The sequence below is a fragment of the Macrotis lagotis genome, chromosome 2 (assembly GCF_037893015.1).
Source record: "Macrotis lagotis isolate mMagLag1 chromosome 2, bilby.v1.9.chrom.fasta, whole genome shotgun sequence".
Lineage (NCBI taxonomy): Eukaryota > Metazoa > Chordata > Mammalia > Peramelemorphia > Peramelidae > Macrotis > Macrotis lagotis.
The window spans coordinates 164343094-164367725 of NC_133659.1; the positions used below are offsets into that span (position 1 = coordinate 164343094).

The 24632-nt window shown below is 36.6% G+C and overlaps 1 protein-coding gene across 4 annotated transcripts in view; it reads left to right on the plus strand.

The window, feature by feature from the left end:
• The window catches only part of ASH1L (ASH1 like histone lysine methyltransferase), a 254778-nt gene that overhangs the window by 153355 nt on the left and 76791 nt on the right, over positions 1-24632 (plus strand). For all 4 annotated transcript variants that reach the window (XM_074223285.1, XM_074223284.1, XM_074223283.1 and 1 more), the window contains exons 5-7: positions 2411-3152; positions 8260-8439; positions 24420-24514. In XM_074223285.1, the coding sequence (XP_074079386.1) occupies positions 2411-3152; positions 8260-8439; positions 24420-24514 (1017 nt within the window). The remainder of the gene's footprint in view (positions 1-2410; positions 3153-8259; positions 8440-24419; positions 24515-24632) is intronic.

Here is a 24632-nt window from a genome sequence, read left to right on the forward strand (position 1 = left end):
ACTTAACAAGTTAAATAAGATGACACTTATTTAGAATTTATCAGAAAATGTTTCTCAGGGGCGGCTAGGTGGCGCAGTAGATAGAGTACCAGCCCTGGAGTCTGGAGTACCAGAATTCAAATCCAGCCTTAGACACTTAATAATTGCCTAGCTGTGTGGCCTTGAGCAAGCCACTTAACCCTATTGCCTTGCAAAAACCTAAAAAAAAAAAGTTTCTCAGAAAATAAGAACTTTGAAATTGAGTTTCAAAAGAAACAATGGACATCCTAAATGAAGATAATTATTGTGTCAGCTTGGAGGTGCAAGTGATGGCATACAGATTGACTTGATTGAAATAGAAAGATAGATAATAGATAATAAACATAGAAGATAAGCTACAACTAGATAAGTGGGCAGCTAGGTGGATAGTATGTTGGACTCAGAAAGACCTGAGTTCAAATGCTCCCTCAGATACCTACTGACTGTGGCAATTAGGCAAGTCACTTAACCTTTCTCAGCTTCAATTTCCTCATATGTAAACTGGGAATTAAAATTGTTCTCATTTCACAGAGTTGTTGTGAAGGTCAAATGAAATAAAATTTAAATTACCATATAAATGCTAGCTATTTCTTTTTATTAGATTAGTTTGGAGAGATTTGGGAAACATCTGATTGAGGATCTCAAGCAGAGTTTAATGATCTGCCAGAATTATTGAGACCACTAAACTGTTACATCTTGAACCTCTTATTACATCTTGTTATTTGAAGAAGTTTATTCTGGCAACTTTGCATGGAATTTGACTTGAATAGGAAGAGACTAGAAGTATGGAGATGATTAATATAAATGATACATTATCAAAGCCTGGCTTAGGGTTGTTTTGGTACCTGATTCCCTGTTGGGGGGGGGGGGGGATAGAAAAGGGAATTAAAAATAACTCCAAGGTTACATGTAATTCTAAAAAAGTGAGAAATAATGGTATAGATATATATAGGGTGACAGAAAGGTATAAAAATACTGGGGAAAGAAATGGGATGAATTACTTTTCAGCTGGTTGTTACAGATTTTGAGAAGAAAAAAGATCTGTGCTAGAGAGGCAGATTTGGGAAATAACAATTTGTGTGTTTTTATTTATTTGAAGTTTATTAGGGAACATGAGATAATAGAGCAAAAAATAAATTTCAATCAGTCTCTAAAGAATGAAGAATGTTGTCAGTGAGAAGATAGTTCATTAATTGAAAAGGTAGATGAAGAATAGGAACATATCATTTCAAAAGCCTGGGAAAGAAGAGTAACCCATACACTTGAAAAATCAAAAAATGTGAAAACTTAAAAAGGATTGTGGAATTTAACTAAGAGATTGGTGAAAGAAGGGAGTAATTTAAGTTGAGAAGTCTGTAGGCTTGTAGTCAGTTCAAAGGGTTAAAGTGGGAGTGTCTATAGTGATCTAGATTAGAAAGGTATAACAGTGCTTCTTTAACTTAAAAAGGAATGAGTTTAAATCTGTTTCCATCATCCCATTGGGCATCTTGAGAAAAACCTATTTTAAAATCTTTTTCAAGAGTTTTGGCATAGTGGTTGTATAAGGAATAGAGTCAGACCTGATATTTTATAATTTGAATAATAGTTGAGTGATCCTTGAAAAGAAAGATCACTAGATAATTTAGTCACTGAGCTGACTTCCAGAGGTCACTGAGGTTTTCTTTCTTATTCAAATATGTACTACATCTAAATGAGACTAGAAAGATGATTATACTAATCTTAATTATTCAGGAAAATAGATTTCATAATTTCTCTTGTCCTCCATTTACTCTTTTCTCATACTAATTTTACTTTATCTCTGACAAATTCTAATAGAGCTCAGGGTTGTCATTTAAGAATCTTTAACTCTAATTCAGTTTCTGCCTTTTATGTGTATTAGTGGTAGAATCATTTAGATTCTGCAATTGATTATCTGGAAAGGTAGACTGGAAATATCTTTCTTAACCCAGTGGTTCTTTCTTTCTTCCTTCCTTCCTTCCTTTTTCTCTTTCTTCCTTTCTCTCTCTCTCCCTTCCTTTCCTTTCCTTCCTTCCTTTCTTCCCTCTTCCTTCCTTCCTTTTTTTAGATTTTTGCAAGGCAATGGGGTTAAGTGGCTTGCTCAAGACAACACAGCTAGGTAATTATTAACTGTCTGAGGCCACTTTTGAACTCAGATCCTCCTGACTCCAGGGCCAGTGCTCTATCTACTTTGCCACTTAGCTGCCCCTGGTTATTTCTTAACTCTACTAAATGAGAATTGAATTTTTTTTCATAGTTTACATTATTACTTTGTTTCTTCTCATACATCAGTAGTTCAAAGTATTAATTTTAATTGTGTTATCTCTCTTTGACACTATACCATTTTAAAATCATTGGCTGAATTGTTTTTTGCCTAATTCCTTGTCTCTTTCAGTGATTGGAATCCCTACCAGAGGTACAAGATTAGGAACATCTGTGGATGACTCTGTGGATTCTTTGCTACAGCGAATGGCACAACATGAAAGCCAGGGAACCTTAGAGAAAAACATTGATGCTGTCATTGCCACAGTCTCCATCCCACCTTCCTCAAGCCCAGGCCATTCTCACAGTAGAGAACGAGGTCTGGGAAAATCAGACAGCTTGCTAGTACCTTCAGCACCTAGTGATTCCTGTAGCAACACCACCATTTCACTCCTCTCTGAGAGATTGCCAAGTAGCTGTTCTCCCCATCATCTCAAGAGGAGTGTGGTAGAAGCCATGCAACGCCAAGCCCGGAAAATGTGCAATTATGACAAAATCTTGGCTACCAAGAAAAACCTGGACCATGTCAATAAAATCTTAAAAGCCAAAAAGCTTCAAAGACAGGCAAGGACAGGTAACAATTTTGTGAAGCGCAGACCAGGCCGACCTCGTAAATATCCCCTCCAGGCTGTAGTGTCAATGCAAGCATTTCAGGCTGCCCAGTTTGCTAACCCAAGATTAGATGAAGGGGAGGAAGGTGGAGCACTGCATCTTGGTCCTGATACAGTTACCGATGTCATTGAGGCTGTTGTTCAGAGTGTAAACCTGAACCCAGAACTTAGGAAAGGATGGAAGAGGAAAAGTTGGCTTCTGGAAGAAGAGGCAAGGAAAAGACAGAAGATACTTCCAGAGGAAGAACAGGAGAATAATAAAAGGTAACTTGTTTGTTTTGAAGAGAAGAAACTTCTACTTTACTTTATCTACATAGTGCAGTTATCCAGATAATTTTTTATTCTCAGATCGGAACTATGTTATTCTTCAATATTTTTATTTTATATTTTATATTTCAATATTTTATATTTCTATTATATTTATAATAGAATTATAAAATTTTAAGTCTTAAGAGACTTTAAAGAACCTTTGATCCTACTCTGTCCCTTTATGAGTTAGACCACTGAAGATAGAAAAAAGAAATTATAACATATTTGAAGTCATATAGATAATTAGTTGTAGATTTCAGCCTAGAATCCAGGTCTTCTGATATCCTATCCAATACACTTTCTACAGTATCAAATTGCTTCCCCCCACCATTGTGTTCATCACTTGTTTTAAGTAGAATTATATTGCTGTTTAGCCTTTAAAAAGCTCAGCATGGTATATTTAATTAATAGGTTAATTTAATTCCCCATGCCATGCTCTTGAGTCTCACAATCTTTGGACTATCTAGTCACTGTTGTTTTAAAACCCTCTCTTTCCCTTCTCTCCCACCCACCACTTCTTGCCCACCTCCCTTTGCCCAAAATAAAAATCTAATACATTATTTAGAGAGCTTAACCTTCTTTGGGAGGTGAACCTTGATTGATAGTGTTTAAAGGAGAGTAAAAAAAGGAAGTCTGTGGAAAAAATGCAGCAGTCATTTGCTTTCTTCCACTGGGTTAAGCTCTATCCTCCTTTAGGGACCTCTAGATACTTTTGCAGTTCAAAAATGACTACTACTAGTAGTTTTATAGATTTCTACCTAACTGTTCAAAGTGTTTTTCAATTATACCGCTAGCACATCTTTAGGAAGGTATACATTCATGTAAAAGACATTTTTACTAAAGGTTATAGAAGAAAATGGTCTCAAAGTCCAGTAAAGGAAGAGATTTTTCTGGCAGCTATAATAATTCAACTATTCTTTCACTTACTGCAACTCTCTCTTTTTCTGGAGATTGGAGGCAGGAAGATGATTAAGGTGATTATTACAATTCTTGAGGGTAAGATATGAAGAGGGATTGAACTAAAGTGATGATGTTGTGAATGGATAGATGGGGACTGAATATAAGAGATATGGAGTGGAAAATGACAGTATCTAGTAATATCATGGAAGGAGAGGGAGAAGTAAGAGTAAAGTATAATTTTGTGATATTTGAACCTAGGTAATTGTGGAAATTGTTAATTCCTGCTGCAAAAGTAAACAGGTTTAGAAGAGGAATTATATGGAGAGAAGATGAGGTCCCTTTTGGACATACTGAGTTTGAGAAGCAGATGAGAAGTGATTTGATTGAAGGTACTCAATAAGCACAATCTGATGTGAATGAAGATAGTAGTAGTATCTACTGTGAAATAATTGAAATACATTAATATGGAAGGTAGTTTGAATTTGCTTTGCTTGGCCCCCAAAGGACAAAACTTGAATCTGTGTACAGACATATCAGTAAACCAGATGCCTTCATTGAAAATAAAACGTAAGGTTATCACAAAACAGAATTAGTTACCCCCTTAGTGAACTCCTTCTCACAAGAGCTTTCAAGATTTGTAGAGGGAATTCTGGGTCAACTGTAGGTGATCTAAATGAGCTCTTAAGTCCCTTCTAATCCCTAGTTTTTCTGTAATTATTCCCAGTAAGAAAGAACATGATAAGAAAAACCACAGATCTACCTTTGACTCTTATACTGAAGAGAGTAACAGGAACAAGTAACTGGAGTCTAGAACTGAAAGAGACCTCAGAGCTTATCTGGCTCAACCCCTTCATTTTATTGATAAAGAAGCTGAGGTTTAAGGAATGTATTTGATTTGTCCAAGATCACATAAGTAAGGTTCTTTTTTGGAGAGAAGTAGAGAGTAAGTTGGATATATATAGCTTGAAGTTAAGATTATAGACTTCTTTGAAAGACAAGTGAAGGACTTTAGACTTGATGCACTAGATAATAGGGAGCCATTATAAGTTCTCTAGTACAAAAATGACATAATAAAAGCATGTAAGATTAGTGTGGGCAGCCATCCTTGTTATAAATTAGGAGGGAGAGCCTAGAATTCAAGCAGCATTAAATAATGAAGGCCTGAATTATAAGAGAAGGAAAACATGACTAGACAGTTACTCATTTTTAAAAAGAACCAGGGTTTTTAGTAGATCTTAATACTAGTAGGAGTCAGCAATGTGATGACAACCCCAAGAAGCTCATTTAGTCATAGACTGCATTGGAGAGATTTTTGGTGTTAGGATCAGGGAGCTGTGATAACCTTGCTATACTCTGCACTGACTAGACCTCACTTTTCCAGTACTGTTCATTTTGGACATCACATTTTAGGAAAGGCTTTGATTAGCTGAAAGACATTCAGAGGAAAGGGGAAGAGGATAGTTAATAGTCTTAAGATCATGCCCTACAAGAATCACTTTGAAAAAACTGGAGATGTTTATCCTAGAGAATGGCCAGAACTTGTGACAGCTTTGTTAAAGTATTTCAAAAACTGTCATACAAAAGAGGGAATAGAAGCATTCTACTTACCTGTCGAGGGCAGAACTAGAAGTAGTGGAGAAGATGTTAAAATACTATGCTTGATGAAAGGAAAAACTTAAAAGTTACAAGTATAAAAAAGTTTAATCTATTGCCAGGTTGGAATCAATTCTGAAGTCCTTTCCAGTCCTGAGATTTATCTTTTTTTTTTTTTTTTTTTAATTTAAGGCAATGGGGTTAAGTGACTTGCCCATGGTCACACAGGTAGGTAATTATTAAGTATCTGAGACCGGATTTGAACTTATGTCCTCCTGACTCCAGGGCCAGTACTCTATCCACTATATCACCTAGCTGCCCCAAGTTCTGGGACTTTTCAAGCAGAATTATGGCAATGGAAGTAGAAATGAATTATCAGACATAAGAATATTATTTCAAATAGAAAATCTTTTAAACTCTTATCTAGAAAGCAGGATGAGTTACAGATAATGAATAGAACAAAAATTTTAATTTCTGCTACCTACATAGTGTACTATTTGAGGTCTTTTGGAGAATAGGAAATTTACAGTTCGGGTAGTTAATGTCACTAATAGAGATAAGGAAATTGAGGGGTAACTAGGGTGCAGTTTTAAAGGAAAGATAATTATTTCCATGTTAAATATGTTTCGTTTGAAACAGAAGAAAAATAAAAACAGATCCGAAAGCTACTGGTGTTAGTTTTTAGCAGCTTCCCTATTCTTTTCCTCCATGGTCTTGAGTAAGGCACTGAACACAGTTTTCATTTTACATGTTCGCTTTCAGTTTTAACATTCTCCTATACTCTTGAGTGCCCATTTTTTCTCCCAATTTTCAGGAAACCTTTCTCTTTATTCAGTCATGGACTGATTTTCTACATCATACTGAATTACTATTGAATTATAGAATTATAATTCTCATCTCATCTATCTATTAACTTAGATCCACCTTTTTTTTGTCACCCTGAAACACTATTTATGAACTTCAGATATTAACCTCTACTGCCCCAAAATAATAACTGACTCTTTCATGAATCATTCATTCATTAGTCCTTTTTCATAGAGCATAAGCAAACTCTGAGGGTTAGAAAGGTGACTTTACTAATCAAAAACATATTTCTTCTAAAGCTATCCAGTTAGCAGTTCCTATCTTAATTGGTGTTATCGTGGTAATAATCATTGAAATTACTCTTTGTAATGGCCTGCTGCTTATTTTCCTTTATTAACTGTAATTCACAAAAACCCAAGTGCTGAGTTTATATTGGCATTCTTTTATAAACTAGGAATCAAGAAAAGAGAAATTAATAATTTCCCCAGTAATTACCCATAATGAAGAATAGTAGAGAGAATAGCATTGGAACTTAGATTGCATCAAGCAGTAAGACAATCTACCAAAAGATGATGTTGTAACTTTTCTTTTTATCTATAACTACTGCTCTCTGCCACCTGATAAATTGTAATTTTCATACTATTGGTTATTTGTGAATAGTAAAGCTATTACATTACATCCATAAAACAGTCTGGGTAAATTGTTTTTATAACAATTATTACACCACTGCTTTTCCTTTCTTTCTGCCATTCAACAGATGCCTCATTGAACTTCATAATAATCCATATTTAGAAAGTTCTGTAAACAGTTTTCAGAATAACAGAAATTTGAAGATCAATATAAAAATTTAGCTCAAAAAAATGTTGAATAGGAATGGTGGGGTGGCTAGGTGGTGTAGTGGATAAAGCACCGGGCTTGGAGTCAGGAGTATCTGGGTTCAAATCTGGTCTCAGACACTTAATTACCTAGCTGTGTGGCCTTGGGCAAGCCACTTAACCCCATCTGCCTTGCAAAAAAAAAACACCTAAAAAAAAGGAATGGTGAGTGGTAATTCAGTGTTTTTATAAATCTATTTTGTAACCAAAGAAGGGGGGAATATCACCTTTTCCCTTCTCATTGCTAATTAATATGTATGATCCATGAAAATTTCATTAGTTATACTAAACTATTTGGAGCTCACCAAAGAAAGGGCCCTGACCTCAAAGATGTGAAGTATAAAGGGTTGTTAAAAAAAAAAAGCAAAAAATAATTTTCTTTCCCATGTCTTGTTTCTTCTTAGTCAAGCAAATCTTTCTTAAAAAAAAAATATATAGATTTATGTTGATCTTCAATTTCCATGCAAGGTTGGGTAAGAGGAGATTTGCTACAAGATTAGATATGCAAAAAAGGCTTTGAGTTGAAGTTATAACCCAATCTCATCAAGTCTGTATTTCAAATTGTAACTTCAAATTGAGTTTCAATGCAAATAGCTATAATTTTTAAAAATATATGCATTAGGGGTGGCTAGGTGGCGTAGTTGATAAAGCACCGGCCCTGGAGTCAGGAGTACCTGGGTTCAAATGCGGTCTCAGACACTTAATAATTACCTAGCTGTGTGGCCTTGGGCAAGCCACTTAACCCCTGTTTGCCTTGCAAAAACTTAAAAATAAATAAATAAACAAACTAACACACACACACACACACACACACACACACACACACACACACACACATTAATAGGTAATAGTTTCTCAGTTTAAGATTATGTTTAAACTTTTATTCCCAGCTTTCCTGAGACAACAGTTGAATCTTCTAGTCCTCCAGAAGCACCACCAAAGCCACCTGAACCTGAGAATACCCTGCAGCCTCTGCCTTCACTTATCCCACGAGAAAAGAAGGCCCCCCGCCCCCCAAAGAAGAAATATCAGAAAGCAGGACTCTATTCTGATGTATACAAAACTACAGAGTAAGTAGTAGTACTTATCAATATGCCACTCATTGCCCTATTTCCTTATGAAATCTCATTATTTCCTGGCACATGGGAAGGTCTTAAATCATTGATGATTGATTACTTTTGTCCATATTGACCTGCTGTCCTTTCATAGGTAGGTATTAAATAACCATTGTTCTTCCATGATACTGTATAGATGTTTGAACATATTTCCTTTCTCAAAGTTCTTAGATTTCAATCTATATGTATATAATATATATTTACAAATTTAAATATAGATATAGTGGGACAATTACTTCCATATAAAAAAATACTTTTGATGATTGTTTTTAATTGATTTATGACTTTCATTTGCTCTGGTTTTGTTTAGTTTTGCTAAGCCTAGTAAATGGGGTTTTACCATGTTATTTGGGGGTAAAAGGGAAGGAAAGGGGACCTTTTAGTGGGGTGTTATTTTTTTTAGGAGTTTTTTGTTATTAAATATATTATTTAAGTTTTACAATTTTTCCCCCCAGTCTTACTTCCCTTCTCCCCCCCCCCCCCCCCACGGAAAGCAATCTGTCAGTCTTTACTTTGTTTCCATGTTGTACATTGATCCAAATTGAGTGTGATGAGAGAGACAAAAAGTCTTAAGAGACAACAAGATCAGACAATAAGGTATCCGTTTTTTTCCCTAAATTAAAGGGAATAGTCCTTGAACTCCACGGCTCTTTATCTGACACTCTCCATTACAGACAGCCCAAAATTATCCCCGATTATTGCACTGATGGAATGAGTGAGTCCTTCAAGGTTGATCATCACCCCCATGTTGCTGTTAGGGTGTACAGTGTTTTTCTGGTTCTGCTCATCTCACTTGACATCAGTTCATGCAAATCCCTCCAGGCTTCCCTGAATGGGATGCTTTTTTTTGTTTTGTTTTGTTTTTTTGGTTTTTGCAAGGCAAATGGGGTTAAGTGGCTTGCCCAAGGCCACACAGCTAGGTAATTATTAAGTGTCTGAGGCCGGATTTGAACCCTTGTACTCCTGACTCCAGGGCCAGTGCTTTATCCACTACGCCACCTAGCCGCCCTAATAGGATATTTTTTTTAAGTTGTCTTAAATTCTGGATTTTTTCCTCCTGGTAGTAAGGAGTAGAATTGATATAATAAAATCTCTAACTGCAATGAAAATGCCCTTTATTACCTTTATTCAAACCATAGTTTGGATAGCAACTTCCTTGACTCCAAAACTGTGTTTAAACTTAATTTAACTAGGGCAGCTAAGTGGCACAGTGGATAGAGCACCGGCCCTGGAGTCAGGAGTATTTGAGTTCAAATCCGGCCTCAGACACTTAATAATTACCTAGCTGTGTGGCCTTGGGCAAGCCACTTAACCCCATTTGCCTTGCAAAAACCTAAAAAAAAAATAAAAAAATAAAATAAAATATGTTAAAGGAAGTCTTCCGAAGTATATATTCTTTCTTTGATCTGGCTCATAAGTGATTTAAAGAAATGATCAAGGTGCCTGAATACATTTTGGGCAGTAGTGTCTGTTTTTGTTTTTTAGATTTTTGCAAAGCAAATGGGGTTAAGTGACTTCCCTAAGACCACACAGCTAGGTAATTATTAAGTGTCTGAGGCCGGATTTGAACTCAGGTACTCCTGATTCCAGGGCCGGTGCTCTATCCACTGCGCCACCCAGCTGCCCCAACATTTTTTTTCCTCAGGATAGAAATGACATTTTCCATCATGGATATCACAAATGTGTGCCTGATTGTTGCCCTGTTGGTACGAGCAAGTCTATTAAGGTTGATCATCACCCCCATGTTGCTGTTAGGGTATACAGTGTTTTTCTGGTGCTGCTCATCTCGTTCAGCATCAGTTCATGCAAATCCTTCCAGTTTCCCTGAATTCCCATCCCTCCTGGTTTCTAATAGAACAATAGTGTTTTATCACATACATATACCATAGTTTGTTAAGCCCTTCCGTAATTGATGGACATTCCCTCAGTTTCCATTTCTTTGCCACCACAAACAGAGCTGCTATGAACATTTTTGTACAGGTGATGTGTTTACCCTTTTTTTCATAATCTCTTTTACATATAGACCCAGTAGTGGTATTGCTGGGTCAAAGGGTATGCACGTTTTTGTTGCCTTTTGGGCATAATCCCAAATTGCTCTCTAGAAAGGCTGGATGAGTTTACAGCTCCACCAACAATGTATTGGTGTTCCAGATTTCCCATATCCCTTCCAACATTGCTGTTTTCTGGTCATATTCCCCAGTCTGAGAGGTGTGAGGTAGTACCTCAGAGATGTTTTAATTTGCATTTCTCTAATAATTAGTGATTTAGAGACATTTTTCATATGACTGTGAATTGCTTTGATTTTCTCATCTGTATATTGCTTTTGCATATCCTTTGACCATTTGTCAGTTGGGTAATGGCTTGTCTTTTTTAAAAATTTGACTCAGTTCTCGGAGTCAAAGAGATGAATTCTTTGTCAGAAACACTAGTTGTAAAATTGTTTCCCCAGTTTACTACATTTCTTTTGATCTTGGTTACAGTAGTTTTGTCTGTGCAAAAGTTTTTTAATGTAATCAAAATTATCTAGTTTATTTTTAAGGGTGTTCTCCATCTCTTCCCTGGTCATAAATTGCTTCCCTTTCCATAGATCTGATATGTAAACTATTACTTGTTCTCCTAGTTTACTTATAATATTGCTTTTTATGTCTAGATACTGTATCCATTTTGATCTTATCTTGGTATAGAGTGTGAGGTGTTCATCTAATCCAAGTTTCTGCCATACTAACTTCCAATTTTCCCAACAGTTTTTATCAAAAAGAGAGAGTTTATATCCCAATAGCTGGACTCTTTGGGTTTATCAAACAGCAGATTACTATAATCATTTCCTGCTATTGCACCTAATCTATTCCACTGATCCACCACTCTGTTTCTTAGCCAATACCAGACAGTTTTGATGACTGGATGCTTTATAATTTTAGATCTGGTATGGCTAAGCCAACTTCTTTTGAACTTTTTTCATTGAATCCCTGGAAATTCTCGACTTTTTATTTCTCCATATGAATTTACTTACAATTTTTTCTAACTCATTAAAGTAATTTTTTTTAATTTTGAGCACTGAACAAGTAGTTTAATTTTGGTAGAATTGTATTATATTTGCTTAGCCTATCCATAAGCAGCTGATATTTGCCCAGTTATTTAAGTTTGATTTTATTTGTGTGAGAAGTGTTCTGTAATTGTTTTCAAAAAGTTTCTGAGTCTGCCTTGACAGGTAGACTCCCAGGTGTTTTATATTGTCTGAAATTACTTGGAATGGGATTTCTCTTTCTAGCTCTTTCTGCTTCCTCTTGCTAAGCATATATAGAAATGTTGAAGATTTTTGAGAGTTTATTTTATATCCTGTGACTTTGCTAAAGTTGCAAATTATTTCTCATAGTTGTGTTTTTTTTTTTGTTTTTGTTTTTTGGATTCTCTAAGTATACCATCATGTTATATGCATGGAGTGAGAGTTTTATCTCTTCCTTACCAATTCTAATTCCTTCAAATTTTTTCTTCTGTTATTGCTCAGGATAATATTTCTAATATGATATTAAATAGTAGTGGTGATAGTGGGCATCCTTGTTTCATGAAACCCTGATCTTATTGGGAATGCCTCTAGCCTATCTCCATTGCATATAATGCTTGTTGATGGTTTCAGATAGATACTGTTTATTATTTTAAGAAGCAACCCATTCCTAGGCTCTCTAGTGTTTTTAGTAGGAATTGGTGCTGTATTTTGTCAAAAACTTTTTCAGCATCTATTGATATAATCATATGATTTCTGATAAATTTGTTATTGATATAATTAATTACACTGATAGTTTTCCTAATATTGAACCAAACCTGCATTTCTGGTCATAATGTATTATCTTAATGATAACTTGCTGTAGTTGTTTTGCTAAGATTTTATTTAAGGTTTTTGCATCTATATTCATTCATCAGGGAGATAGGTCTATAATTTTCTTTCTCAGTTTTAACTCTTCCTGGTTTAGGTTATAAGCACCATATTGGTGTTATAAAAAGAGTTAAGCAGAGTTCTATCTTCACCTATTTTTCCAAATAGTTTATATAGAATTGGAACCAGTTGTTCCTTAAATGTTTGATAGAACTCATTTGTAAATCCATCTGGCCCTGGAGATTTTTTTCTTAGGGAGTTCTGTAATGGCTTGTTGAATTTCTTTTTCTGATGTAGGGTTATTTAGGTACTTAATTTCCTCTTCATTTAACCTGGGAAACTTATATTTTTGTAAATTTTCATCCATTTAACTTAGATTATCAAATTTATTGGCATGCAGTTGGGAAAAATAGTTCCAAATTATTATTTTTAATTTCCTCCTCATTGGTGGTGAGTTCAGTTTTTTCATTTATGATACTAGCAATTTGGTTTTCTTTTTTTTTAAATCAAATTGACCAGAGGTTTATCAATTTTATTGTTTTTTTTTCATAAAATCAGCTCTTGGTTTTATTTATTAGTTCAATAGTTTTCTTGCTTTCAATTTTATTAATTTCTCCTTTAATTTTTAGAATTTCTAATTTGGTATTTTACTTGGGGGATTTTAATTTGTTCTTTCTCTAATTTTTTTAATTGCATATTTAGTTCATCGATTCCCTTTCTCTAATTTATTCTTATAAGTATTTAAAGATATAATATATCCCCTGACAGCCTCCTTGAGTGTATCCCATAGGTTTTACTATGTTGTTTCATTATTGTCATTATCTAGGATGAAGTCATTGATTCTTTCTATAATTTGTTGTTTGATCCACTCATTCTTTAAAATGAGGTCAATTCAATTTCCAATTAGTTTTGTTTCTATTTCTCCCTGGCCTTAATATTGCATATGATTTTTATTGCATTATGATCTGAGAAAGATGTATTCAAGTGCCATGTACTGCAGAAAAGAAAGTATATTCCTTTCTATCCCCATTCAAGTTCCTCCATAAGACCATGATATCCAGGTTTTCTAACAGTCTGTTTACCTCCTTAACTTCTTCTTGTTTACTTTATAGTTAGATTTATCTAAATCTGAGAGAGGGAGGTTGAGGTCTCCCACTAGTAGAGTTTTCTTGTCTGTGTCTTCCTGTAACTCCTTCAACTTCTCCTCTAAGAACTTGGATGCTGTACCATTGGATGCATACATATTTAGTATTGAAATTACTTTATTGTCCATGGTACCTTTTAAGAGGATATAGTTTCTTTCCTTATCTCTTTTAATGCTATCTATTTTTGCAGCTGCTTTTTCTAAGATAAGGATTGCTACCCCTGCTTTTTTCACTTCAGTTGAAGCAATATATATTTTGCTCCAACCTTTTACCTTTGCTCTATGTATCTCTACTTCAGATGAGTTTCTTGTAAGCAGCATATTGTAGGATTTTGGTTTTTAATCCATTCTGCTATTTGCTTATGTTTTAAGGGAGAGCTCATCCCATTCTCATTCAAAGTCATAATTAATCTTTTTTTGTCCTCCATGTTATCTTCTTTCTATTTGTATTTTCCCTTTATCCTTATTCCCCAATGTTTTGTTTCTGAATACCACCACCTTCAGTGTGTTTGCCCTCCTGTATCCAACCCTCCTCCCTTTTTTCCCCCCTTCCCTTTGCCCCTTCTTCCTTCCCTTCCTTCTGTTGATATTCCCCCCTTTCCTCTTCCTCCCCTTTCCCCCTTTTAACACTTTAAAGGTAAGATAAGTTTCTTAACTGAGTGTGTGTGTGTGTGTGTGTGTGTGTGTGTGTGTATATGTATGTGTGTATTAACTTTAAGCCAATCTGATGAGAGTAAGATTCAGGCAGTTCTCACCTCCTCCCTTCTCTCCCCCCCCCCCCCCCCCATTGCAGTAAGTCCTTTGTACTTCTTAATGTAATAAGATTAACCCCTTCAGTATCTTCCATCCTCCCATCTCTTTACTGTCCTCTTTTTTAAGGAGCTATTGTTTTTAAATCATTCTCAGTCACAGAAAAGTCATGAGTGTCCATCACTTCTGGCTACTCTCTCTACTAGAATTATAATTTTTGAGAGTTATTAGAGTCTTTCTCCCAAGTAAGGATATATCCAGTTTCATCTTATTGGACAACAGTTTCTTGAATAAGTCATGGGTATCCCTCTCTTCTGGCTAATTAAATTCTCTCTAATAGAGTTAAAAATCTCGAGATTTGGTTAAAGTCTTTCTTCCTAGAAGGGATATTGCCAGTTTCATCTTATTTGCTAAGTTTTTTTTCCCCTTCCCTCTCCTTTTTTTTTTTAATTTTTACCTTTTCATGTGTCTCTTGAGTCTCCTGTTCGAAGTCCAAATTTTCTATTTAGCTCTGGTCTTTTCATCAGGAAAAGTTGGAAGTCTCCTATTTCATTAAATGCCCATCTTTTACCCTGGGAGAGAAGGTTCAGTCTTGCCAGATAATGAATTCTTGACTGCTTTCCAAGCTTCCTTGCTTCTCAGAATATTCAGGCCCTTTGATTACCTTAATGTTGATGCTGCCAGGTCCTGTGTAATCCTTACTCTGGCTCCTTGGCATTTAAATTGTTTCTTTCTGGCTGCTTGCAGGATTTTCTATTTTTCTGATCTTTCTGGAATTTGGCTGCAATATTCCTTGGTGTTTTCCTTTTGGGATCCCTTTCTGGTTTCTAATAGAACAATAGTGTTCCATGACATACATATACCACAGTTTGCTAAGCCTTTCCCCAATTGAAGGACATTTACTTGATTTCCAATTCTTTGCCACCACAAACAGGGCTGCTATGAATATTTTTGTACAAGTGATGTTTTTACCCTTTTTCATCATCTCTTCAGGGTATAGACCCAGTAGTGGTATTGCTGGATCAAAGGGTATGCACATTTTTGTTGCCCTTTGGGTGGAGTTCCAAATTTCTCTTCAGAAAGGTTGGATGAACAATGATCATTATCCTTTCTGATCAATCATTTGAAGTTTTGAGAGAATTATTTTCTTTTTCGCATTTGTCCAATTATATTTTCCAAGGATTTTTCTTGTTGCAAGGTGTTAATCTTCTCTTAGGTTTCTTTCCTCAAATTTTCCAATTGATTTTTAAACTCCTTCCTGATTTCTTCAAGGCAATCTTTCAGTGCTGGAGACCAATTCATATTCTCCTCAGGGGTCCTACATCTCTCTGAATTAGGGTCTTTTCCTTCTAGGAATTTTTCTGTGGTCGCCCCTTTCCACCTTTCTTTTTCTCCTAAGATCTTATGTTGAGGGAGGGGCTGGTTCACATAGGTTTGGTATTGAGATCCCTAGAGGCTTTACTCACTTAGTATGTTATCACCTATTGGTCAGTATGGCATGTTGGAGGCTTTTCTCTTTGAATGAGCTATCTCTGCCTGACTAGTAGGGGCTGCTCCATGCTGGAACCTACCCTCCAACCCTTCCTGTGAGTCCCACACTGTCAGTCCCACAGCCAAGCCTCCATTCTCTGGTTGTTTCTCAGAGTGAAGTGGATCCCATAGCAAAACCCTCCAGGGCTGTTCTTAGATTAGTCCTGCTCTTGACCCTCCCCCACTAGCTGTAGTAGCTCTGTATTGCCACACCCCAGATCCCAGAATACAGACCTTGAGGTAAATGTTCTTTCCCTAGCTTCTCTTTCTGAGTTTTGTTGATAGGACTTCGATTAAGAGGTTTGTTTCATATTTTTTTTGGGGGGGGGATCAGGAGACCTTAACACAGGGACTTGGCTTCTCTCTGCCATCTTGGCTGGAAATCAGAAGAGAACCTTTGAGGATACCTGTTGTTAGCAGGGATCACCAGGATAAAGATAGCTAGTAAAAGAGATAAAGAATGATTAGACAATAAAAGGAGAAACAGGAGAGAGAGACCAGTGTCCTGAAAATTTAAAAAGAAGAGAGTATTAAGTGATACTCAAATTGTTCATTTGAAATCCCCCTTTTTAAAAATTTTTTTTTAATTTTAAGGCAATAGGGTTATATGACTTGATCAAGGTCACACAGCTCAGCAATTAATAAGCTTTGGAGGTTGGATTTGAACTCAGATCCTCCTGATCCCAGGATCAGTGCTCTATCCATTGTGCCACCTAGCTGCCCCTGAAGCCCTTTTTAAAAGACACTGACATACAGAGATGTTGATGGAATGAGTTGGAATAGTTGAAAGTTTAAGAGAACGAGGGTATTTGGTGGACAATTGATTTTATAAATGATCACTTCCTTTATGAATATTGTAATATTATGATGACTTTTACTCTCCTATGCAATCTCACAGGCAGGTGATGTGGCATAGGGAATATAGAGCACCCAGAACAGCTAAGCAGTACTAGCATGTGAGTCCAACCACATGGAGAGATTCTCTTAATCATTTTTTTTTGTTGTTTTTTGAAAGGCCATGGGGTTAAGTGACTTGCCCAAGGTCACATATCCAGGTAATTAGTGTCTGCAGTCAAATTTGAACTCAGGTCTTCCTCACTCCAGGTCTGGTGCTCTATCCACTGCTCCACCTAGCTCCCCCTTCTTAAAAAATCATTCTTTCACTCATTTTCTCATTTTTACATACACAAGGATTTCTTAATATAACTATTGGTAGTGCCATAAATTACCAAATATGTGACAGCCTCTCAATGCCCCAAGGCAGTTATATAAAATTATAAGTTGCTGAACAGAGAAACTATTGATCTGCTTTGATACAGGGAATTTCCTTTTTGATACATCACACACACTTAAATCAGAGGTATTAACCAAAATAATGAGGATGAGGTTTCCTTATATCTTGCATTTTGCTTATATGTGTACCATTATTTCTAGCAATGGAATATAAGTTCTAAAACATCAGGAACCTCTTATTTCTTGATTATTTCTTGATGTCATAGTTATTTTTGATGGATTATAGTATATCAACTTTACAGAATAGTTTTTTGAGTAACAATTGAGATAAAGTATGCAAAATTTTGCAAACTTGAAATCATGATATAAATGTTAATTTTTTATGCTTTATAAAGCATAGTGGGGAGACAGCCAGACCAGAAACTAGGAAAACTTGGGTTTAGATCCCCTATTTACCATTTATTGGCTATTTGACCTTGGAGAAGTCATCTATTCTCTCATTTTCTTTTTTTTAGTTGCTTTCCATTTTTATTTATTTTATGTAAAGTCAGTTTAAAATGAAACAGTTGAAAGAAACATGATAAAGACAAACCACAAAAGCATCAGGGACAATAGCTAACAGTTATCACTTTGAACAATGAAGAGGCAAAATAACCACTTAAACACATTCCTCATTTTCTTAGACAACTCTCAAAGATTATAAATGACAGTAAAAGCTATTGACTTGGGTTAATAGAGGATGTCTCTTCTGCTTGGATTTCCCTGTATCTGTACCAGTAAAATCATAGATTCAGACTTTATGTAAGGGTCTGTGTAAGATTCAGTAAGAACAGGTCACCCTCTCACAGAATAGCTCATATTTTTAATAGATTTTAAAATAATTGTCATACCTTTTCCTTATGTCCTTGCCCTTTCTCCTTTAACTGTGTTTCTTCCTTTCTCAACCACCTGGAGTTTCTGCACTGAAAGACTCTGCTCCTTTTCTTCTCTCCCCCCCCCCCCCCCAAAGCAAACAAACGGGTTTTTGTGAGTTTGGCAGTAAATGGCACTTACTTCCAGCAGCTGTATCTAGAACTTCCCTTGTTTTTTTGAAGAACAGCAAATGAGTGAAAAACAATGAAATTTTCCATTTGGTTCTACTCTTGGCATGGAAAGGAATAAAACATTGTTATTGTGTAACTTTCCAGCAATGTGAGTAGTGGTTCATAAAAACCTAGGAGGCCTCATATACTTGGGGAAGGGTGGAGCTCATCTTTCCATTTGAATTCTTTTTTTTTTTTATATAAACTTAGCCATGTCCATTTTATATGACTAAGAAAAATGTCAGCAGCTGGTGATGAAATAAGAGGAGCTATGTTGCTGTAGCCCCCTCTAGTGACAGAAGAGACAAGTAGTGCCATTAGGAGCCACTGTTTCTGTTTCTGCAGTAGTCATTAATATAGAATTGATGGCCTATTTCCTTTTAATGAATGTCATATATAGCATCATTTGGTTTAGAAGATTCTTTCTCTGGCTTCATGATGTCCTAATTCCAATGTAAAATTTCTCTCTGTTATTTATTATATTTCTCAAGTCTGTTCTCTAAGTTAACTATGAATCAGTGCACATTTATTAAGAATCTACTTATACTAGGTAACTTATCTTAGGTAACTTTGTTAAATCCTGGTACACATGAAGGATTAAATGATCCCTACTTTTAAGGAACTTATATTTTATTGGGAGATACTTAGTGCATCCATCTATCTATCCAATAAATATGAAGAGAATAAACACAATGTCATTGGAAGGAAAACAATATTAGTTGGAGAAATCAAGAACGAACATGCAGAAGAAGGTGGTCCTTGAGCTGCATATTAAGGGATCAAAAGGATTTTTTAAAGTAGAAGTGAAGAGGGAATATATTCCAGACATAGAAGATCCAGAGATAGAAAATGGGATGAACTGTCTGAGGAGATGAGTCTGGCTAGACTATAATGTGTAGAAAGAAGAGAATGCATAATGGGATTTTAAAGTGCATATTAGGGCTGGATTGTCAAGTTTAGCTTAAAAAGCTAAACAGATGGGTTTACATTTTATTTTCATGGTAGCAAAGACTTACTGGAGTTCATTGAGCATGGAAGTGACATCAAATTTTTGGTTAAGGAAAATTACTTTGGTAGCTGTTGGGAAGATGAACTGAAATGGGGAGGTGGAGGGGAGGATGACTTGAAATCAGGAGGCTAACTATTTAGCTATTGATGAAAGGGCCTGAACTGAGATGGTGACTATATAGGTAGAAAGGGTAAAATGTGAGATATTATGTGGTGGAAAAAAGTGGAAGATGGTGACACCTGATTTGATATTGGGATTAAAAAAAAATAGAAATCGAGGATAAATATTTGGGCTCTTAATTCTAAGAGATTGAGGTAGGGACTCAGGCAGTTGGATATGTTGATTATAAGTAATATTAATTTTGAAATGTGCAAGGGAAAGTTTGTGATAAAAGACTAGAACTCAGGAGAGAAAATAGGACCTTGGTATATTGATCTGAGAATCATCTGACTCAAGATGTTAATTGAATTGGTGAGAGCTAAAAACAGTCATTAAGGCAGAGAGTATAGAGAGATGAAAGACCCAAGATATAGTATTGGAATTTACCCACTATGCACTGTTGAAAATTGACAAAGAAAACTGAGAAGAGGGGCGGAGACAAGATGGCAACAAGGCGCTCTCTCATAAAACTCATAAGCTAAGGACTCTAACTAAATTTTCGAGAGACAGAACCCATAGAGGGACCCAGTGAGGCAGTTCTCCTACTCAAGGTAACCCGGGGAGCACCAGGCACAAATTGGGGGAACCTCTGCCTGAGGGAGCACATGAAGTCCAGCCCTCAGGGCACACAAAGGAAGCAGGTGGAGCCAGTAAGCAGGAGCCCCCAGGGCATGAGCCCATTGAACCTAGGGAGGGAGGTGGAGAGAGACTGCGGAGCTCTGCCCCTGGAACAGGACTCTGAACACATTCAGATCCTGATCGCAGTCTAGGCCCCCCCATAGAACAGCACGGGCTCCCTCCACCTCAGCCCAGTGGCAGAGGGAGGCATATATGATCATTCACAGACCAGGAGGGAGGACACAGCCTCACACACTGAGACCCTTGTGGGAGTGTCCCAAAAGCTCAGGAAGCACCCCAAAACCAGGCTCAGGCTGGGAAAATGAGCAAGCAGAGAAACAAGAGGAATAACATTGAGAAATATTTTGCATATGAGTCCAGGAAGGATCAAAATACTCAGTCTGAAGATGAGGAAGCACAAGCTCCTGCATCTAAAGACTCCAAGATAAACAGAAATTGGGCTCAGACTATGACAGAGCTCAAAAAAAGAGTTTGAAAATCAAATGAGGGCGTTAGAAGAAAAACTGGGAAAAGAAATAAGAGAGATGGAGGAAAAACATGAAAATGAAGTCAGTTACCTAGCTGTGTGGCCTTGGACAAGCCACTTAACCCCCATTTGCCTTGCAAAAAAAAAAACTTAAAAAAAAAGATAACACCTTAAAAAAACCAGAATGGACCAAATGGTAAAAGAAAGATAAAAAGCCAATGAAGAGAAGAATGCCTTGAAAAGCAGAATTGTCCAAATGGAAAAGGAGGCACAAAAATTCACTGAAGAAGAGTAACTTAAAAGCTAGAACTGGCCAAATGGAAAAGGAAGTACAAAAGCTCATTGAAGAAGAAAATTCCTTAAAAGAAGTATGAGTTTTGAGAAAAGAACTTTTACGTTTGGCAAAAGATCTTTGGTAACTTTGAAGAGTACAGTTTGAGTTGAGTGTGGGTCAGAATTCAGATTGCAGAAGCTTCAGGACTAAGAGACGAAGTAATGTAGACAGTAAATGTAGATATATTTTTCTAGGAATTTGGCATAGAAAGGGAATATATAAAGTGATAACTTGAGAGAATGGTAGAATCTAGTAAAGGACTTTTAGGAATAGGGTAGACATGGACACATTTGAAACCATTAAAGAACCAGTCAATAAGGAGAATTAAAATAAGAGGCAGGGAATGATTGAAAATTTAATGAAGAAGGTGGGAGAGGATATTAAGGGCATATATAGAAGAGTTGCTCTGTACAAGAAGAAAAATAATGTCTAGAGGTGTTGAAATGGTGTTGAAATTCAAAAATGGCAAAAAAATCAGGCATTGTTGTGAAATATTTTGTTATTTTTAGTTTAATGTGATAGAACCACTCCCCTGGCAATTTCTTTTACCACAGCAAAGTTGTAATTGTTCCTTTTGCCTTCCTAAAGTCTATACTCTCTTCATTTGACTCAGAGATCAGACTCAAACTGATTCAGACTAGTATCATATATTAATTCAGAAACTTACTTTTAAAAGCAAGGCCTAAAAGGAAAGGGAAACTCAAGGATTTTTCAGAATTGCCCAGCACACAAGTTCAGTTTTAAGATTGATATAAATCATTGCATTTATGCATTTTAACTAACTAATCCTAAACTTTTAGTGGGCAAAAAAACTAACTCACCTGAAAAGAGATACACAAGGAGAGAAAATCAAGTAATGTTTTGTTAACTATATTTCAAGAAATAAGGCTAACCATATTTTTGAGGGACAGAACCCACAGAAAGACTGAGTGAAGCAATTTCTTAATCCAAGACAACTTGGTAGATCCATGGGAAAGGTCTGTCCTTGTTCTTCCAGGACCAGAATTAGAAAAGCCCCAGAGCAGCCAGACAGCCAGACTACCAACTCTAGCTTTCCAGGAACAGCCCACAGGGTACCTGGGTCCCTAGGGTCACCTGGGTTGGTGGCAGCAGGAACTCTCCAGACCTCTTGACCTGGGGAGAGCCAGGGATTGCTTAGAAGGGTCAGTGGGAGAGCTCTGCTCCATGGGGCCAGCTCTGGCCTCAGTGCAACCCCTCTAAGAACCTGTGGAATCACCTAGCAGCCACTTCCAAGGCCCTTGGTAAGGGAGTGGGAAGAGACTTGCAGAGGTCTCTTTGCTATCATCCCTGGGGCTGTCTGTTGTCAGAAATGGGAATTTACAAAAGCCAATCCAGAACAGTACAGGAAAAAAAACTACAAAATTTCTTTCCAGTATTAAGAAAAGTGTAATATTTCTCTATATCCAGTTAGAATTTCTGAAGTACTTAACTTTCCACATATATCAACTTGGATAAATTGCTTCTTTTTCTCTTTAGTCTTAATTTCCTTATCTGTAAAATGAGGAATTTGGATTAGGTGATCCTAGAGTCTTCCATGATGCTACAGTCTTCTATCCCTTTCTCGTTTCTTTCATGGTGAGGAGAGCTAAAAGTAGCAACAATTGCATTAGGAAATGAGCCTAGTATAGTCCTGAAATTAGAAATGTTCTAAGCTTAGACAAATATGCAAGAATACTAAATAAAAGAACTCTTGGGAACACTTTGCAAAATATTGTTCTTAGAATTTCCAATAATGTTGATTAAAGTGATTATTTTTCTAAATAGGGTGTAGAGCCCTTCTAACTAGTCTGGAGGAAGCAACTGCACCTCTGTTCTTGTAGTAGAAGAAATATTAGAGGAAGAAATATGTTCTGTAATTAATCTCTTCCCTTGGTCTGGCTATTTCAAATAGTTAACCTCTGAGCCCTATTCCATTGTACCAGCTTTTGAGATAAGGTCAATGAAGTAAAGTACCTTGTCCCTCCCTGGCTTGGACTGAGTAGATCCCTGTCCTGTCCTAAGGCACAAAACTAGCCCTATAAACAAAAGGATGGATCCCTGACCTATCCTAAGTTTTTGAGTTACTGCCCCTCATGTACATATCCCACTTTTCCTCTTCTCTCTGAGCTATTACCTACCCTCTTACTTACATATCTCCAATTGCCTTATCTATATCTGTCCTTTTAAAAATTCACCTAAGGGGGGCAACTAGGTGGCATAGTAGATAAAGCACAGGCCCTGGAGTCTGGAGTACCTGGGTTCAAATCTGGTCTCTGACACTTAATAATTAGCTGTTTGACCTTGGGCAAGCCACTTAACTCCATTTACCTTGCAAAAAAACCTAAAAAAAAATTCACCTAAGGGCAGCCAGGTGGTGTGGTGGATAGAGCAATGACCCTGGAGTCTGGGAGGACCTGAATTCAAATGCAACCTTAGAAACTTAATAATTGCCTAGCTGTGTGACCTTGCACTTAACCCCCCATTACCTTGCAAAAACCAAAAATCAAAACAATCAAGTTCTCCATTGAAGCTTGGTCTTTCTTTGGAAAGACAGCCTACTCTTGGGGATTGTGATCCCCCAAATAGACTCTCATGACTGTTCGAGTTGTAACACTCTGTAACTGTCCTTTATTTTTCCTCCTTTACTGCTTCTGTTGTTAATCCCCTTAGGGAATGAATCAGTTCCTTCCAACTGCCCCAACTGTCTAAACTTTCTCTCTTCCTTAGCTTTTGCTAACCACAGTAAAACTTTTTTTTTGTTTCTGAGTTCTTCTGGGTCAGGAGTTGAACTTTTATTTTTATTTTTTTAATTTATTTTTATTAAAGATATTATTTGAGTTTTACATTTTTCCCCCAATCTTGCTTCCCTCCCCTCTCCCCCCCACAGAAAGCACTCTGTCAGTCTTTACTTTGTTTCCATGTTGTACCTTGTTCCAAATTGGGTGTGATAAGAGAGAAATCATAACCTTAAAGAGAAGAAAAGTCTAAGAGGTAACAAGATCAGACAATAAGCTATCTGGTTTGTTTTTTTTCCCCTAAATTAAAGGGAATAGTCCTTGCACTTTGTTCAAACTCCACAGCTCCTTATCTGGATACAGATGGTACTCTTCTTTGCAGACAGCCCAAAATTGTTCCCAATTGTTGCACTGATGGAATGAGCAAGTCCTTGAACATCACTCCCATGTTGCTGTTAGGGTGTACAGTGTTTTTCTGGTTCTGCTCATCTCACTCAGCATCAGTTCATGCAAATCCCTCCAGGTTTCCCTGAAATCCTGTCCCTCCTGGTTTCTAATAGAACAGTAGTGTTCCATGACATACATATACCACAGTTTGCTAAGCCATTCCCCAATTGAAGGGCAATTACTGGATTTCTAGTTCTTTGCCAACCCAAACAGGGCTGCTATAAATATTTTTGTACAAGTAATGTTTTTACCCTTTTTTCCTCATCTCTTCAGGGTATAGACCCAATAGTGGTATTGCTGGGTCAAAGGGTATGCACATTTTTGTTGCCCTTTGGGCATAGTTCCAAATAGCTAGGAGTTGAACTTTTAAATGAATTCTTTAACTTTCAACCAAATCCCTCAAACCTTTTAGTCTACCATCTTTTCCCAGCAATACTCTGAGATAATGATTTCATTTTTGCCTTTATTAGCTAAAAAAGATAGGAAAAGGAAACTGCTCTCTCTGATTTGTCTCTTTTCTTTCCTCTGCTCCTTAGCCCAAAGAGCCGACTGATACAGTTAAAGAAAGAGAAACTGGAGTACACTCCTGGAGAACATGAGTATGGATTATTCCCAGCCCCTATTCATGTTGGTGAGTACTTGATGTGCACATTTTTGCTGAAAAATAAGCTGTGTATCTTGAATATAGGTGAAACATCTTGTTATTATCTTCCCCTTTTTAATCTTTAAAAAAAAAAAAGTCATTCTCT